We start from the raw sequence: 19,541 nt of genomic DNA, 5'->3' as shown, positions 1-19,541 counted from the left end.
TTTGCAGCCATAAGTCTATATGGCAGTCAGCATCATTATGAAATCATCCCTACATGCATCAAATCACAGCACACATAGCTGAATCACATTTACAGGAAATCAGCCACACCGTAAATTTGCATTGATTTCAATAGGCACACCATTTCCTTTGTGGCTGGCCTCTGATTTCCACATACTTTGCCTGTTGTGCTGTCTGCTTATCTAACCGGAAATAAAGAGTGCAATGGTCAAATAAAATAGCATTACATATCTATATTTACTGAATATTATACTGGAAAGTATATAAACTGAATTGATATACTAATTTATCTGTATAACCTTTCAATTTTCTAACTTAACAGTAACATTACTCCCTTATAAAAGGGCGTCTTGACCCTATTGAGACTTCTGTTTCAAAAGGTGAGAAAGTAGTCCTAATAAAACCACATTTTAGTTAAAAGGGAACAGTACAATTATTAATTTACCACCTAGATATCACTGCAACAGATATCAAAATGTACTTTTAAAACGTTTATTGAAAATGTGATTATTGAAAAGGTTAACAGGAAACAAATTACCACATGCCTATATGAGCTGAGTTGGATCAAATGGATTTTTAAACTAAAAGTAACATGAACAAGGAACTAAAAAAATGAGAGAAAAGATTATAAGAAAACAATTTTATTTGATACAAAAAACAAACCATTTTTCAACTACTTAGATATACAAAACTAAGCTGTTGTAGAATTTAATAAACATTACAACTTCTGCATCTTATGAGTACAATGATATTTTGAGATGATAAACATTTCTGGTATTGCACATTCCAGATACTATGATAATATTTAGTGTCACCAAAAATACAATTTTGTAGCAATATCAGAATTGAAAGGACTTCTATAAAAAAAAAAAAAAAAAAAAAAAAAAAAAAAGAAAAGAAAAGAAACACTCCAGAAACCCACAACACTCCAATTTGAAATCTCTTCCATGAAATGATTTGGACATTATTGCATAAATCCATACTTCACAATTATCCTCACATACAGCAACGTGTTAACACTGTATGGATCTATGATGCAGCTATGATTGCACTGATTTCAAGTGTTACTCCTCCCACAGTTCCTAAGGCTCTTTAGTGACTGTGTGGGCTCATAGATCTTCTCATCCAAGCAGCATGCATCACCTCAGGTTCTCTGGAAAAGAGGATTCTTAAAGCTGTTGCTGGATGGCTATCATAGCACATCATTTTAACCTTTTTTTCCCCCCTTCTTTTAAAAGGAAAAGCTAAAGTTTTTAGCTTTATCTTTTCTTTTCTGACTAGAAACTGCTTTGTTTGCTTTTAAATATGTAAAGGCAGTCAGTGTTCTACCCAATTAAAGGGATAATCCACCCAAAAAGGAAAATTCTATTATAATTTTTAATTAAAATACATTAAAAAATTATAATTTACTACCATATCAATCCCAACCTGTATGACTTATTCCGTGGAACATAAAATAACACATTAAGCAGAATGTTAGCCTCAGTCACCTTTCCCTGCATATTTTTTCAGAAGTCATACAGGTTTGGAACAACATGAGGTTAAGTATGTGAGATTAAAAATGATGTAAATTATGACAGAATTTTCATTTTAAATAAATAAATATTGCTTTAAGGTAATTATGTGTTAGTTTGGGAATACTGCTTGTATGATCTCAGCCACTAATGAGCTCCTTTAATGAATAAAACCCAAAGCATTTGAAAATTAATGCTCACAAATATGATGACAATCTTTTGTTCTAAAAATATATGTACAAAATTTTATTTGTAAACAAATCCAGACATTTTGTTTCTTAATGTAGCATATTTTTTTGTGTGTAAAAGCGAATTTGTTAAGAAACAAATAAACCCGGGGCCTGGGTAGCTCAGCGAGTATTGACGCTGACTACCACCCCTGGAGTCGCGAGTTCGAATCCAGGGCATGCTGAGTGACTGGTCTCCTAAGCAACCAAATTGGCCCGGTTGCTAGGGAGGGTAGAGTCACATGGGGTAACCTCCTTGTGGTCGCTATAATGTAGTTCGCTCTCGGTTTGTCATGTGGTGAGTTGTGTGTGGATGCCACGGAGAATAGCTTGGGCCTCCACACGCGCTACGTCTCCACGGTAACGTGCTCAACAAGCCACGTGATAAGATGTGCGGATTGACGGTCTCAGACACAGAGGCAACTGAGATTCGTCCTCCGCCACCTGGATTGAGGCGAGCCACTACGCCACCACGAGGACTTAGAGCGCACTGAGAATTGGGCATTCCAAATTGGGGGAAAAAATGGGAGGAAAAAAATAATAATAATAAATAAACCCACAGTTATCCTGATATTGACAATAAATAGACATGAGTTCAAATATACAGTATGTGCAGGATGGCCCAAAGAACTCAGTAGTGTTAAAAAAAAAAAAAAAAAGTAGCTTACGTCTGCCATATCCTCCTAATTCCTTTTTGCAGCATCCTGATTTGACCATCTCCGGTAACATTCAGTAACTCAAACCAGCACTGGCCTTTATTTTGGTACCAGTACGTCTTTAAAACGTCTATCAGTTCTTTTCAAATAACAAACCTCCCAGCATAAAAACATATGAAATGTCATGGCCTCAGGAACAGCGTCCAGTGCACAACACACACTAACAAGAGAAGGTTCTGTTACACACCATTTTAAGAAATCCACACTCATATCATTCTAGTTTAAAATAACCTGTAGTTCAAAAAGCTACCAGCACCGGACGGTTCAGCCAAGGGCTCGCCCACTTTGTTGTCTTCCAATGGCCTGAACAGTAACATAAGTCCCAGTATCGGCCTGACGTAGGCCTTGTCTGTCAGTGGTTAGAAAAGGCCCTTGGGTGGAATTAGGACTGTTCTAAATCTGTTCCACAGGAGGTCCCTCCTCTTTAGGTGCAGGCTCCAGGTGAATGGGAATGACATTATTGGGCTTCTTAATACTGTTGGGGGAAATGTTACGATAAGGTTACACAGTACATTCTAGACACAAAAACACACATGCATAATATGCTAAAACTTTCCTGGTCATCTCAAAGGAGACATTAAAGTTCTACTGTTTTTATATGAGGCTAATTAGAATTACTATAGACTTACCCAAAATATTAAATACAGTATTTGCTTCATTTATGAAATCAATTTCATTTCTAAACTTTAGCCAAATTCACAAAAATATCACCACAAATAATATATTCAACATTTTCATTTCATTGAATTACACATCCTATAATGAAATGCAATTTTTAATTTCTAACCACTGAAACTATACAAATGTCATGCTTTTATTTACCATGGCAGGTTTTATGTTTAAGTACTGGTAGTCTTATTGGTAACACTTTCTATGAAGTCCATATTATAATGCATTATAGCTGCATTATAATGCATTTGTAATGTATTATAATTAGGGTTGCCCCCTGATAGTCAACCAAATGTTAGTCGATGAGAAGAGTCTTGGTCGACCAAGTTTTGATTGGTCGGTTGGTTGCAGAAAAAACTCCACAGGAAACTGACGAACACCGGTATTACCGCTGGTTGGATGCTAGGCGGTACTATGGGATATTTTTCGTTAAGCAGTGTTAGGATTAAGCCTACACAATAAAGCAAGACACTTTGATTTCAAACTTAGAACTTTATTTTTTATTTATTTTAACTAAAAATTCAAATGAAACTGGAAAAAAAAAAATATGTACAATTAAAATATGTGTTGTTCCACTTTTTGAAAGATGGTTTTACAACAGTTGTCAACATCTCTCTGGCAAAGAACCTACTTCATCTGCGCATTCTCTACCTGTCAGGTATTTCGTTGTCTGGGAAAATACATCATGTGTGTGAATAAATTAATTTTGTTCCCTCCTTTACGATATATATATATATATATATATATATATATATATATATATATATATATATATATATATATATATTGCAATATCCAATTACATCGGCAACCCCTGGGCTGAGGGATTGGTGAATATTCATGCTTTAGTGATTTTGCATTGAAAATGTATTTATTTAAAAAAAGAAAAACTTAAATCAAATACATTTCTAAATTCAAACTGCACTCCAAATGAAAAAGCTATTAAAATAATGAAGTGATAAAAGAATAATATTATATATATATACACACACCTTTCCATTTACCGTCAGGCAAGAATCCGTCTTAACATCATGGTGGAAAATTACTTACACAAATGAAGAAATAAAAACAATTATAAATGTAAAAATAATCATTATAATGATGATAATAATAACTGAAATATAAATCATGGTTCGAGGTGAACGTGTTTTTGTATTATATTATGTTTTAAATCACAGATGCAGAGTTGTGGTCACAATAAACTGCTCTGTGGAAATAAAACGAATGAACTCAAAGCACCTCCTGAGCTGAGATGTGATGTCTGAGGTCATTTGCAGCACTCATAGACGATACCATTCTTGCAAAAAAAAAAAATATCGGAAGACAGAAACAAAGAGTGAGAACCTTGTAGATGCACGTGTTCCATGAGACTGCTCGCCTCCATATCAGCACGTAATAAATGCGCAGAGACAACTTTTCTGTAATCTGTTCTTAATAATATAATAAAGTGTTTCTTCAAGCGCATGTCTGCGTGTCTACGGGCAAATTATTTGTAATATTACTTTGATAATAATAGCCTAATAATAATAATAATTTAATACATTAATGGGAAAATGAGCCAAATATCGTCTTGACATCATCAAAGGCGTCAGCTATTGGCGATCGCTCTGACCATCATTGATCCCTGAGATCATCATCTGTCAGCACAACCCTAATGTGCATTTCTCTCTATAAATGAAAAAAATGTTCAGACAGTCTCCTTGCTGGTTTTTACGACACATTCAGGATAATTACAGCTTTTGCCGGTGTCACTGCGGCTCCCTTCGTGCGTGCACTTGTAAAATGTATATTTTAAAGACTCATTATTATGGTTTAGTATTTCTCTGTAATGAAGAACAGTGTTAGCAATGTTACGTATAACATTCTCAGCCCTGGAACTCAAACCATTTTCTGATGCCCTCCAAAATATATATAAGTAATTAAATTAATATCATAAACGTGCGACTAGTTGACTAATGGCTTAAATTAACGCCTACTAGTCGACTAGGAAAATCTTTGGTTGGGGGCAGCATTACTTATAATACACCTTACAATATGTTATAACTTCCCATAAATGTCACCACAAATATAATACTTACCTATTTTTAGTTATATGTTAGAAAATAAAATTGCATTATAACATGACCAACATTCTATTCCAATTTTATCTGCAAAATGTATCATTTACTGTACACACACATTACATTACAACTTAATTGATAAAATTGGATGTTGACTGTTTTATAATGCATTGTACTCTTTAAGACATAATTATGAATAGGCTAAGTCTTATAATGTATTATATCTGTAGTTATAATTTTTTATGAGAAATTGTAACATATTATATGATGTATTATGAGACATATTATGAGCCTTTCCAATGCATTATAAATTAGGGCTTTGTAGGAAGTGTTATCAGCTTGTTCTTGAGATTAAATGACTGTAATGTAGAAGCTCTGAGATTAGACAAAATAACTGAACTGCCGCCTTGCACACAAGACCAATTATCTAAATAAAAATTATGGTTTAAGTCCTTCAATGGGCCAGTCAAAGCCCTGATATCAATCCAAAACAATGAGGCTAGTATGTACATTCCACAAAAGACTTAAAAGCTTACATTGCTGTGAAAGATCTCTCCTCCCTCATTTTTATTTGTATAGTGCTTTTCCCAACACACATCATTTCAAAGCAGCTTTACAGTAAATCATGCATTAACAGAAAATGAAACTGTAATATCTATAAAGTCTTAGTCATCATTGTGTAGTTTGATTAAATATGATTGTAAATTGTTATATTTAGAACCCCTGTGAGCAAGCCAAAGGAGACTGTGGCAAGGAACACAAAATTCCATAAGATGTTGGTTAATGGAGAAAAATAACCTTGAGAGAAACCAGGCTCACTGTGGGGGCCAGTTCCCTTCTGGCTAACCATCATGAATACAATGTTAATATTAGTTATTTGTGTGCAGTGCAAGTCATGGTTTAAAATTAGCAAACTAAGTAAGTATTAAGGGCCAGTGTTTAAACAAACATTTTGTATGAACTGTAAGATTAATGACTAATGTCTTTGAAGTCCATCCTAGATTAACTGCAGAAGTTCATATAGATGCACTGTCCTTTGTCAATGTGAAACTACATACTTAGGCAAAGACAATGTTTCAGTTGTGTATTTTGGATAACACTATTTTGTAACATAATTCATAGCTTTTAGTTCCAGGCTTTGAAATTAGCCTAATAGGGATGTTATTGTATACTTACGAGTAGGGTGAAATTGTAACAGCAACCACTAGGACATGGTTCCTTTTTCTGAAGAGCCTCCACAGTCCTTTGTGATAACCTCGTACATCCAGGTCCCACACATGCAGGCACTATAAGCAGTAAACAAGATAAGACCATAACTTAATAATACAGTGTTAATCCCCTTACCTAATTAGTTCTTTCTTTATTCCCTCTCTCAGTGTTTACAACAAGTCATTTATCCATACACTTGGCCTGCAAGTTGATGGCATATTTTAGCCTGGGAGGTCTAAACCATGATGGGTGTTGTCTAAAGCATATTAAGTCTGATATACAATTTGCACCTTCAGATGTCACAAGCAACATATTGCACAAATATCAATTCTGCATTACATGACGCATTACAACCCACAGGAGCCCAATCAGTACAAGAACCACTGAGCAAATCAAGCCGGTTACTACTGGCTTACCAGCTCTAAAACCATTTTTTCCTTGAGATGACAAACCTTGGCTAAACAATAGGATGCATCCCCAACTTTATTTTACATACTTCTAGTATTCCAGTCTTACCTTTGCCAGTTCTGTCCAGGTGTTTGTGTCAGTCTCTTGCTCCATTTTGATGAACATCACAAAGGTTTTTCCCTCAGTGTCTGGGATAAATGAGTCGTCACATGGATTTTTACTGTGGTCCAGGACCTCTGCCTCACTGCAGGCACACAATTGATAACTGCAGTTGTTGTAATACTGCAATATTAAAGTGTTAAATTAACTATGCAAAGGAGTGGGATCTTCACACAAAACTCACCGTAGAAGATCTTGAATTTCAATTTCATAAGCATCTTCCTTCAAGCTGTGAACATGGAGAAAACATCAAAAAGATATGAGTAGGATGAAAAATAAACAGGACAATAAGTCTAAATATTTACAGTATGCTGTCTTCAGTGAAACAAAAAGAAATCAATTGGAACTATACATACCTATCTACATTCTTCATCTGAACGTTTGGAATTGTGTTGAACTTGTGCTTTTTAAAGTAAACTTCCTGCACACAAGCATTACATTTTCATGAAATTTTACCTTTTAAAGAAACACTGAAAAATCTCCCAATGGAAAAAAAAAAAGAATACTAATTATCATACAAGTAAACCTTTATAAGATGTTTACATAATAGGGCTGGGCAATAGGACAATGTAATCAGATATTGGCAATATCTTACAAAGATCCCGATGCTGATTGCGACACTCAATTGACAGACGATGATCGACAATATCGTGAAATGGCAAAACCATGGATCTGGGAAGTCGGCAAATATGTTAAACAGTACCCCAGGGTGTGAAACTAGCAACCGCCGCCCGCCAAATGCGACAAGGCTGAATCCAGTTCGCAAGCTCCTCGTCCAAATGTATTTCATAAGCGAGTAATTTTGCTCACCTACCCACAGCAGGCGGCTTTCTGCAAGACATCTCGGAGTGACACATGACAAGAAATGCTGTTAAACAAAAAGACATGCTCTTGAAGAAACACACCTTATTATATAAGAAAGAATAGACAATAGAAAGGCAGTTAATGCTAGTGTCTGATTCGCTGTTTGTTCAGAGGCGTGCAGCGTGAGCCTGTCGCATGGAACAGGCGCATGTAAAGAGTTCTCACTCTTCGTCTGAAAACTGTTTGCAAGAATAATGCTGTGTATGAGAATGCTGCAAATGATCTCCAATCATCTCAGGAGGTGCTGCGAGTTTAGTTCCCTTTATTTCCACGGAGCAGTTCACGGTTAACATGCATTGTGAATGCAACTCTGCAGGTTCAGTATTATATATCTTTGTATTAAAGAAAAAAAGACGGAAGTGATTAAATCATAAAATAATACAAGACACGTTCACCTTGAACCTAAAATTTAGTTCTATTTTCTTTTCTTTAGGCAACATTAACTGTATTACCAAAATGCAATACAAACACAAATTCGATAAGAACACAAATTTGGCAGCATTATTTTGGGAACACAAGGGAATTTATAAGGCTTTATTATTATTATGATTATTATTATTATCTTTTCATTTATAATTGTCTTTAGTTCTTAATCTGTAGGCTATTAGTAATTTTGTACCTGTTGACGCTGACTGATACTTGCATGATGGCAAATGGAGCCATTGGAGACGGTAAATTTTTGGATTTGGGGAGGTGGTTAAATAAGATTTTTTGATCACATCAATTGCTTTTTTTGTTTAGTTTAAAGTGTAATGTCTTATATTTTTCATGTTTCAATAAATTAATTTAATTTAAGCAAAACCAATAAAGCAAAAATATTCACCGACCCTCCGCAGGAGGGTTGGCGATATAATCGTAAATTGCAATATTTTTAAGGCGATTATCGATAAAATATTGTTTACATATCTCCCAGCCCTATTACTTAATTGTAACTTTAACTTTGTCACTTACATGAAAGTAACCATTCATGTTTAGGCCAATGATACCAAAGTGATAGGAGCGAGAGACATCGGGTATGACACACTCTCTCCCCTTTCTCTGTTCCGGCATCCGCATCCACATGTCCCAATCCCACAGCTAAGAGATAGCAATAAAACAGTTGGATGAAAGGAGAAAAGACCCCTGAGGCATTTCTGATATCTAGGAGAGTGAATCTCAATGATATAACTTTATTTCCTCATCCTAGTTTTAAATGTGAAACACTATTTGGGCCCGCTTAAATATACAGCAAGTATTTCGTGTCCTTATTACCCCTAGTAAGTTTACAATTTAAACACTCTTGAAATCCATCAGAATGACTTTTCAAAGTTAGTGAATTTTTTCAAATGAAAAAGGAAACAAATGATAAAAGCAGTTAACATCAGGGGTCCAAGGTGATAACATAACTTCCCACTAGTTAGAGAAGGATTAATTACTTTAAAGGGATAGTTGACTCAAAAATGAAAATTCTCTCATCATTTACTCACCTTCATGACATTCCAGTTGTGTATGACTTACTTACTTACAGAACACAAACAAAGATTTTTAGAAGACTATCTCAACTCTGTAGGTCCTTACAATGCAAGTGAATGGTGGCCAGAATTTATAAGCTCCAAAAAGTATATAGAGACAGCATAAAGTACTCCAGATAAATGCATGTCTTTAGTGGCGATATGATTGGTGTGTGTGAGAAACAGATCAATATTTAAGTCCTTTTTTCTTATAAATCTCCACTATTGCTTTCACTTTCTTTTGTTTTTGGCGACTCCCATTCTTTGTGTATTTCGCCACCTACTGGGCAGGGAGGACATTTTATAGCAAAAAATGACTTAAATATTGCTCTGTTTTTCACCCACACCTATCATGTCACTTCAGAAGAAATGGATTGAACCACTGGAGTCGTATGAATTACTTTTATGTTTCCTTTATGTTCTTTTTTGGGCTTCAAAGTTCTGGCCTCATTCACTTGCAATGAATGGACCAACAGAGCAGAGATATTCTTCAAAAAATCTTTGTGTTCAGCAAAAGATAAGTAATACACATCTGGGATGGTATCAGGGTGAGTAAATGATGAGATTTAATTTTCAATTTTGGGCAAACTATCCATTTAAGAAGCATTCCGTGAATGCAAATGGAAAATTGGGCCAAATATTACCTTACATTTGAGGGATTTTGCAAAATTGTTCTATATATCAAATGTTCCTATTTAAACATAAATTATGGGCTAAATGCTGAAGTTAGCGGCCTGACCTTCTCAGGAGTGGGCCATTTGGGTTCCAGTTCATCCTTGTAAAGGCTTTTTTTAAGCACCCAGCCAAGACCAGGCATACTTTCTACTCTGTAGAGCAGAGACGGATCCTCTGCTGTGTGCTCATAGCCCTAGAAAACAGCACAGCTGCAGGGTCAAATGCACAAAGACTTACTAATTTAGGACGAGAGAACAATAGTGGTTGCCATTGTTTGCTATAGACTCTAAAGTGCAACATACCAACAGAAACAGCATTTGGCAGAATTTTCTACCAGTCACCATTATTTTAAGGGAGATTTTGACAAAATAAAAAGCAATAGTGTATCTTAAAGCTATTCTCAAATTGAAGTGATTTCTTCACTCACTTGGTCATTCCAGGCCGAGATACAATAAAGACTGTCATCCTCATGTAACAAATGAATGGTCTGACTGAGAAAGCTGGAGATAAATGTGGGAGAGGAACATATAAATCACACATTTAAAAATGAGCAAATGTTGTTACTCAATCACTATTAAGAACTCACAGATGTTCTTTCTTTTGTAAACTAGCCTGTGAATAATAGTGTGGGAATTTGCTAGCCTCTAGTGGACACCTTGTAGTATTACACACTGTACATTCATTTGTGTGTCCATACCTGAAAAAATCTATGGAAATATCCAGGTCCTCCTCAAGCACAATGGCAAAATCTGCATCCTAAAAAAATATTTTTTGCAAGCCGTTTAACTGTGTATTTGTACAAAAGTTGTATTGCACGTGAGCATATACTCACTGGATGCAGACTGAAGGTTGCAGTCAAGCTGGCTTTGTAGTGCTGTGAAAAAATAGGTGAATTTCCATGACTTTTCTAGTCATTCATAATGTAATTTAACAAGTATTAATTAATTCATTTACTTATCTATCATTTAATAGAGATTGTATTCACAAAGAGCAACTTCTAGCCAATTAAATACTATAGAGCTGAGCATGCAATAACTAATTTTCAATCTTTTATTTCAATGACTTTTCTGGGTCTGGAAATCACACTATTTACTTGACTGTGGGAACACTGTAAATATGTTTTTAATCTTATACTGTATAAGGGACCACAATGAGCATCCATAACTGGCCATTCCATGATTTGGAATGCATGATTTCTGTTTTCAGTTATTCATCCTTCAAACATGTAAAGTCACCTGTGACACTCTAGCGTTCTTGATGCTGATAGGTGTATGCTGAACTCCTTTAAGACCAAAAAGCTCGACCACATCCATGGGTTCCTGTGCAGAGGATATATTTGTGAATATGTATAGATAATTTTAATCATAAAAACACAAAGTTAAGAAATATGAATGTTTTGAAGAGAAGAGCAAAAAATGAGAGCAGGATATGGCACCTCATAGTATCCATCAATAAAAACAGTGATCATCTGTGGATTGACGCCATGGGAGGAAAGGAGAGAGCGTAGCATTCTATAGAAAAAAAAAAACATGGCTTATGCTTAGTTAGGTATTCAAAATATGCCTATTCCTACATGGCTTCTTGAATGGCCACAAATATAAATACGGATGTAACTTAGCTCAAACAAATGAAAACTAATAAATAAAACGAATACTTGACACAAATTTAACTACCGGTAAGGGGTGCAACTAATGATTATTTTGATACGATTAATTGATTTATCGGATTTCCTGTATTTTATTAAAATATGATTTTTCAAAAAAACGATATGATAAAGGGTGTAAGGTATTGGTTTGATTTACATTACTGAATTCACGATTCTATACTCTCACAAAACTTTGAACAAAGCCTGAATCATGAAAAGCTAAGTTTGAATTTATTATTACTTTCAGGACATATGCAAAACAGCTTGTAACTTAAACTTGTAAAACTGAACAAAAAGTCCTCATCATTAAAGAGTAAAATGATCCATAGGACATGGAGTGGGACAAAAATCAGCCCAGCAGAGGGCAATAGTGACACGAGAACAGAAATGTTAATAATTATGTTAGATACATATGTACGTACACGGTCACTGATTTCAAACAAGTATTTTAATATTATAGTTTTTAAAACAGTATTTTCATTGATTAAATGTTCCTAAACTATTATTTTCAAACTATTGTGTATGCTTATCTTAGTACGATCATCTGTAAACCCTGTACAAACTCACTCTCGCTCTGAAAAGACTCACCCCGGTGCTCGCTGTATTACATGCGCTTACATGAGCAGGAGAAAACACTTTAAAAACCGGCACACATTGACTGCTCAGACTTCAGTCTGATATCCATGAAAGCTGCCCAAATGATTACACTGAAATCTGAAATTGTGGTATGATGTAACTGGTTGCACAGTAAACATAGAAAATAGCAGTAAAATGTAAGTGATGCGCTGGAGAGAAACAACTCTCACGAATCAAACAGCACAAGCACTATGTCAATGCACCTGATGCAGCAACCGGACCACATTAAACTGTATGCTTATTATGATCTTCTTTGAAGTGTTTATAAAGTGCTATCGTGCGCTGGACAACTTGGGTCGTGATTTTTCCGCTTCAACTTGTCTCCACTGTTTTCAAACAAGTTTCATAATGCAACACATTTTTCACTTGGCTGTGAAGTGACGTCACTGACAGGGCTTCTCCGTGCTTACTGCAAATATCCAACTAATCGATAATGAAATTAGTTGTCGATGATTTCCATTATCGATAATTATCGATTCGTTGTTTCAGCCCTAATACATTTAACCGCACATATGATATAAATTTGATAGTGAGGGTGAAGCACAAATAATTTAAGTCTACCAACCTATAGAGATAGTTTGGTCTGTTTCCAGCTATAACTGCAACTGGGATGTTGTAGACATTGTTATTTGGCAGCTAAACAGAACACAGAAAGGTTTCGTCAACACAACACAAAGTCAATAATATACCAAATGCTTCCAAGAGTCTCAAAAGTGCTCAAACCAGAAGTTAAGGTCTTACACGTCTGTTTGACAAACAATGGCAAAAATAAAACTTTAGAAGAACACTAGTAGAGTAAGTACTTGTATTAGCATTACAATGCTGTGATGCTATAGATCCATAATAAAAGGTCTCTTAGTTAAAGGACATGTGTCTTACTGGATCAGGATTGAACTCTATAGGTGCTGGATCATTGCAGCTACAAATACTCCCATAGCCTTCCACTTTACTACAGAAGAGTTTCCTCCTGCGATTCAGCTCTGTGTCCACCCAATGGCACTCTGCCTCTGAAAATTATTTAAGTGTCAAGCTGCAATGAGACTGGCTTTGAGGAACGTGTAGCAGATAGTTTCATATTTTCTAATCCTTACTGTATGGCCTACTCTTCAAAAAATTAAATATTGTAAGAATGCAACTTAAATGGCAAACACATTCCTTGCCAACTGTCCAAGATATAAACTGCTGCCAACAAAGACAATGAAAGAGTTCTACACTGATAATAGAGGCAGAAATACCTTCAGAAGCAGTGAGCTGAACCTCAGTCTTCAGCAACACAGGGTCACCCCATGTAGAGAGAGCAGGAGACTTGGAGTGCTTTTCGCCATACACTTGACCTGAACAAATAAATAGTACCTTTCCATAAAATGTACATCATGTTACAGCTGAACAATAATTTTGCAAATAGACACTGACATATTGTGCAGTTTTAAGCTTGTGCACGCATGAGAGTTAATGAGAAAGAGCGAGGTGTTGTCCTCACCTCCCTTCTTCACAACCAGAGTCCACATGTCCCTCCAGCTTAAGGTGACAGCCACCTGACTCCCTAAACCTTTCAAAAGGTTCTTGGCAGCATCCTTCAAGTGGAAAGTCCCCTCATCCTGAAGACACACCAATAGAAAGCTTACTTCAAGTGACAAAAAAAAAAAACACCTAAAACAATGAGGTTGGACTGAAGAGGTAGTTCTATAACCTTGATAGTGAAGATGAGGACTCTGCCACGTGTGACCATGTTGATGAAGAGGATCATGGCTTCATCCTCATGGGGAGAATAAGTGTCAAACACTCTTTTGGCCATCACATGACCCTGAAGAAAGAGATCACAGCAAAGTGTTATCAAACAACTGTCTAAATAATCTCTCTCATGACATCTGATAGTAAGATTCCAGAGAGGATAGTGTTTAATAGCCATGGTTTGTGCTTACAGTGGCCTGATTGAGAACTATAACATGGATGCCTCTGCCCTGCTCTCTCATCTCATCCTCCAGCACCTGTAAAAAGACATCAAATATCATTCCACTTTCATGCAATCTACAAGTAAACCAACATGTTCATCCAGAGCAGTCAATAAACAATTTTCAGAAGAAAACATGCCTACATAAATGGTGGGTTTCAAGAAGTCTGAAACCACTAGAGAAAATGTTTCTATTTTTATTTATTTTTTCTCATTACAAACTACTGTATAAGCAGAACCATGAATTCAAGGAATATGCTGGGTTCAATACAAGTTAAGCTCAATCGACTGCATTTGTGGCATAATACTGATTACAACAAAAAAAAAAAATTGACTCATCCCTCCTTTTCTTTAAAAAAAAGCAAAAATCTGGGTTACAGTGAGACACTTACAATGGAAGTGAATGGGTGCCAATTTTTTTATGTTAAAATACTCATTGTTTCAAATATATATAGCCACAAGACATGAAGGATATGTGTGTAAAAATAATTTTAGTGTGATAAAATCACTTATAACCTATTCTGTTTTTAACAGCCAATTTTACAACTTCATTGCCATGATGATATAATGCCAAAACACTAAAACCTGTCCTGTAAAAATGTAAATTTAAACAACTTTACAGTTCAAATAATACATGAGTTTTAACAGAAGAATTAATGTAAGTGCTATTATAAAATTATAAGCTTCACATTTCTGCACTTACACCCTCCAAAAATTGTCCCCATTCAAATCCATTGCAAGTGTCTCACTGTAACCTCTAATTTTGCTTTTTTTCTTTTTTTTTTTTTTTAAAAGATGTCAACATTTATTTCTGTGGTAATCAACATTATGCCACAAATGTTGTCGATTGAGCTTAACTTGTATTGAAACTGGAACATTCCTGTAATGTTTTAATTAAGACCAGCATGAATTTTGGAATTTCTTAGTATTTATCAGCATGTCATTTTTCTTTAATGACACCATGCACACAAGTTTGTGCAAAATCAGATCATCCAAGTTATCCCGCTATTATTAGAGAATAGTCTAAAGAGCATTCAATGGAAGCTAAGAAAATCTGACCTTTTGTCACAAATTTGCTTCCATTGGGCTAGTGACCAAGAAATAGTACAGCATTTTTTTTATTTATTTATTTTATTTTATTTCAGAAATTTTCTTTGTTTTACATTTTCCAAAAATCAAACAACTGTCTGTTTCTCTTCTATTTCCAGGTTTACATGAGTTGCCCAATTTTAAATATGGTCTCTGACTTTTACATTGATATTAGTAGTCGACTGATATGGGTTTTTTTAATGGCTGATGCAGATATCCAGAGAACAGGGTGGTCGATAGGCTGATACAATGCCGATATAACACACAATGTAATATAGTAAATAACATAAACATAAAATTGCTAAATAATAATAATAATAAACTCTTATTTAGCACTACATTTACTCAATTTCACACAAAACTTTAACTTTTTAAAATACAATCTAATTTTTTTTACATGGTAGATAGCAGTTTCTTCTGATTTCTGTTTAGTCATCAAATTGCAGTAATTTATTTGCACATGAAGAAATTGTTAATATATTAGGAAGAAGGAAATAACAGTACACACAGTAGTCCAGCAACCATAGATGGAATGTCCATGTTAGCAATCGCATTTTCTCAAAAAAATACAGAATAAAACAAATCGTACATACAGTGCATAGTGAATATGACATTTACTCATAGCACACGTGAAGCGGCACCAGAGACTATTTAGCAGAGACGGGCCACTTCTATTAAAATAAATGGGCCCAACTGCAGCCAAGTCAACGAATGTTGATAGGAAGTCCCGCCTTACAGGTAAAAGAGGCAATCACCTTTTAGATACAGACATCGCCTGCAATCAACGTGAACGCGCTTGCGCATTAGCTATAAAAGCTGGGAAATTTGCATTTTTTAGCGTAATCTGAGGTAAAGCAGCACCATTTATAATTCCAGTATTATCAAATTATCAAATCATGACAAACCGTTTTGGAGATTTTGGTCTTTCTCCATTCAAGTAGATGGGAGCTGCACTTTCATGACTGGAAACAGCCTCACGAGAGAGTTCCAAACATGGTCGATAGTGGACTGACTTGCTAGACAGACATTGGTTGCACTCACGCGCTTGTGAGTATCCAGCGCGAGCAGCAATCTCCTGACAGTTTCAATGGCCTGGATCGCCTGCTTGGATTGTCGTCATGATTTGTAAATCAGAGGAACTTTTGATCCTGAAGTTTTGATTCTGGCTGATAGAATACAAACTTCAGAGGAAGATAATAAATGAGCGCTCGACGGGAAGAAAACACTGAATTTTCGTGAGCTTCGTGAAATACATCTGTTTAAAAGAAATATCTGCATATTTGCAGATGGTATATAATACACATTTTATTAATATTTGCCTTTTATCATTAGAAAAGTGACAGGGAACTGTTGAGGAGAGACTGTTAGAATACGTGCTTCAGAGGAAGATTTATATTAGTTTGATTGATATTTGCATTTTTATCATTAGACAAGACAGTTAAGAGTTACAGGTCAGAATATTGGGCGATTTATTGGCCTCTGCAATATATTGGTCAACCACTAATTGATATAGTTGCCTGTAAACTTACTGTTGTGCCATCCACTGCCACATACACCTTAGAGCGACTAGAGTACACCTCGATATCTAAAACCTTCCTCCCACTTGCTGGTCTGCGTGGGGTTTCAATGTTGAGCAGGGCATCATCTGAAAAATTGTTAAATGAAAGCAAAGATCTCATGTTGGAACAATGTCTAAACATGTTTTAAAGGTTAAAACATTTGATTTTTACAATCTAACTGAAAAAAAAACAACAACAAAAAACAGAAATAAACATTCAGCCTCTTCAGATATAGGATCATGTAAATCCTGCACAGTTATTTAAACCACTTGTGAAATTATTCCACCCAAGGAATAACGCCGGGTTCACACATCCTCCATGAGCGGGGCATGAGCGGTCACGTTGGACGTTCACACTGGCCGCGTCTCTTCCGCGAGAAACAGCAGGGCCTCTGCACAGGAAATAAAGTTATCTATGGGGTCCTACACCAAACTTCTTCTTTGCTAAGGTCATAATAAGCTGAGATTATTGCTGATTCAAGGACAACAGTGGGCAGTCACTTGCACTTCATCTTTTTCAGCATACTTGGTTGTGATTGGTTAATGTTGTATCTAAACTGTACACCTATATAGACAGAATGGCAAAAGGTCTGGCAGTTTGTTAATTCTTTATTTTATTGAGTTTACTTGCATGCAGACTTGTAAATTGTAGAATACTATAAGTTCGGTTTGAATAATTTTGATTTGCTTTTGTGTCTTTTCAATAATCTCCTGATTATTTTAGTGTTGTACAGCACCGTGAGCCGCACGGCAAAAATAGGCTCAATGCCGAAACGATCCGCTCACTGCCGTGTCTGGGACGCTTCACCTCACGACTCACGCTTGCAGTGTAAACGGTGTCATCTGTTAATATGGGTGCCAAAAAGAAAACGCGCCGCTCACGCCTCACTCACGGAGGATGTGTGAACCCAGCATCAGACTATGAAATATCTAACATATATACACCGATCAGCCACAACATTAAAACCACCTGCCTAATATTGTGCAAGTCCCCCTCATGCCGCCAAAGCAGCGCCAACCCGCATCTCAGAATAGCATTCTGAGGTGCTATTCTTCTCACCACATTTGTACAGAGTGGTTATCTGAGTTACCATAGACACTGTCAGTTCAAACCAGGCCATTCTCTGTTGACCTCTCTCATCAACAAGACATTTCCATCCACAGAACTGCTGCTCACTGGATGTTTTTTGTTTTTGGCACCATTCTGAGTAAATTCTAGAGACTGTTGCGCGTGAAAATCCCAGAAGATCAGTAGTTACAGAAATACTCAAACCAGCCCGTCTGGTACCAACAATCATGCCACAGTCCAAATCACTGAGATCACATTTTTTCCCCATTTTGATGGTTGATTTGAATATTAACTGAAGCTCCTGGGCCTGTAGCCCCCATTCCATGCAAGTCAGTGGTCTACAGTAACTCAGATAACAGGTTGTTTTGGCTGATCGGTGTATATATTATATACCATGTGAATTTGACAATTATGTATAATAAATCAAAGGCAGTTATCCACATTACCGTAATCTTGAGCAGCATCCTCTTCACTCACAACTCTCCTTGTATCAAGAATGAGTTTGATATTTACAATCACTGTAATCAGAAGAAACAGGACCGCACTGGCCTGCAAATACAAAACCCAGAAAAAACTCAGTTAACTGCTTCACCATACCTCCATCTAAAGACCAAGTGCTGCTGCATGCCTGGTTCTGTGAAACTCAGCCTGATTTTTAGGTTTTATGATACAGCTTACCATGCAAGGAGAAAAACAAACCCCCACTGTAAGTGTTATTTTATTAAGTGACATATGCTGACCTGGCAGAATCGCCGTACTGCTCTTTTGTTGGTGAGTCTGTATTTCCAGGTGAGGTAGAGGCTGCGATGCTGGCGGGGGATGAAGGGTTTGGCTCTTGGATTGGGCGTCCAGGTGTCCATACCTGCAGTCCTGCCCACTGCTCCTGATCACAGCACCTGCCTGCATCCGACAGCACCTGCCTGCATCCGACAGCACCTGCCTGCATCCGACAGCACCTGCCTGCATCGGACAACACCTGCCTGCATCCGACAACACCTGCGATCACGTCTTCTTCATCTACAACACAACACAGTGCAATCATAGCAGTTGATATAAATAATGGGAACAATTTCAAACATGTGATGCAGTTGGCATGTCTTTAATATAAGTTAAAACCAATGTATGGTGTCAGGCAACAAAAACATTGTTGCATTGAACAAATGAGCTATAAATAATAAAAGCAAGTGCACGAGTTGATAACATGAACACTTAATTATAAAACAGCTACTAGTACAAATATGGTGAGGCAGTCGTGGTAACGTTAACTCTGAGTACTACTGTTGAATTTCTTTACAAGAGCAATTTCTGTTAACATTGACTGTAACACGGAACAGAATATAATAAACTTTGTTTGTTTATCTCAGCAGCATGTTATGTTGTCACGTAAGCGAAGTCCAGACTCACCAGGAAATATAACTGTATATTAGCTTCTTTCGGGTCTAGTAACGTCTAGCTATATGCAGGTAAAATGTTGTGAAGCCAGATAGCATAAGGACCTAAATTGGTTTAATTTTCAAAATAAAAGTCCTGCATTCTTATGGCGAAATTGTTTAAAAGTTTTGTTGTTGTTTTTTTACTACTGA

The 19,541-nt window shown here is 36.2% G+C and overlaps 1 protein-coding gene across 4 annotated transcripts; it reads right to left on the bottom strand.

The window, feature by feature from the left end:
* Positions 1-575: 575 nt before the first annotated feature.
* On the bottom strand, positions 576-19,454 carry LOC127449371 (protein O-linked-mannose beta-1,2-N-acetylglucosaminyltransferase 1-like). 4 transcript variants are annotated; one of them, XM_051712734.1, is made up of 23 exons: positions 19,363-19,454; positions 18,935-18,975; positions 18,699-18,854; positions 18,405-18,507; positions 16,861-16,976; positions 14,214-14,279; positions 13,982-14,095; positions 13,772-13,889; positions 13,527-13,625; positions 13,171-13,298; positions 12,857-12,927; positions 11,446-11,521; positions 11,246-11,329; positions 10,843-10,884; positions 10,708-10,766; positions 10,438-10,510; positions 10,075-10,203; positions 8,797-8,922; positions 7,338-7,402; positions 7,166-7,210; positions 6,931-7,066; positions 6,382-6,491; positions 576-2,951 (listed from the first exon to the last, which is right to left on the bottom strand). In XM_051712734.1, exons 3-23 carry the CDS (start codon positions 18,816-18,818, stop codon positions 2,870-2,872), a joined length of 1,962 nt encoding a protein of 653 aa, XP_051568694.1. In that variant the 5' UTR covers positions 18,819-18,854; positions 18,935-18,975; positions 19,363-19,454; the 3' UTR covers positions 576-2,869. The 4 variants fall into 4 exon arrangements, with proteins under 4 accessions (XP_051568694.1, XP_051568693.1, XP_051568695.1 ...); XM_051712733.1 differs by having other exon boundaries at positions 18,699-18,894; positions 19,363-19,437; XM_051712735.1 differs by having other exon boundaries at positions 18,699-18,874; positions 19,363-19,432.
* Positions 19,455-19,541: the final 87 nt, after the last annotated feature.

Source organism: Myxocyprinus asiaticus, chromosome 12, assembly GCF_019703515.2.
Source record: "Myxocyprinus asiaticus isolate MX2 ecotype Aquarium Trade chromosome 12, UBuf_Myxa_2, whole genome shotgun sequence".
NCBI lineage: Eukaryota > Metazoa > Chordata > Actinopteri > Cypriniformes > Catostomidae > Myxocyprinus > Myxocyprinus asiaticus.
Note: the sequence above shows the minus strand (reverse complement) of the source record. Positions and strands in the feature narration are given on the sequence as shown.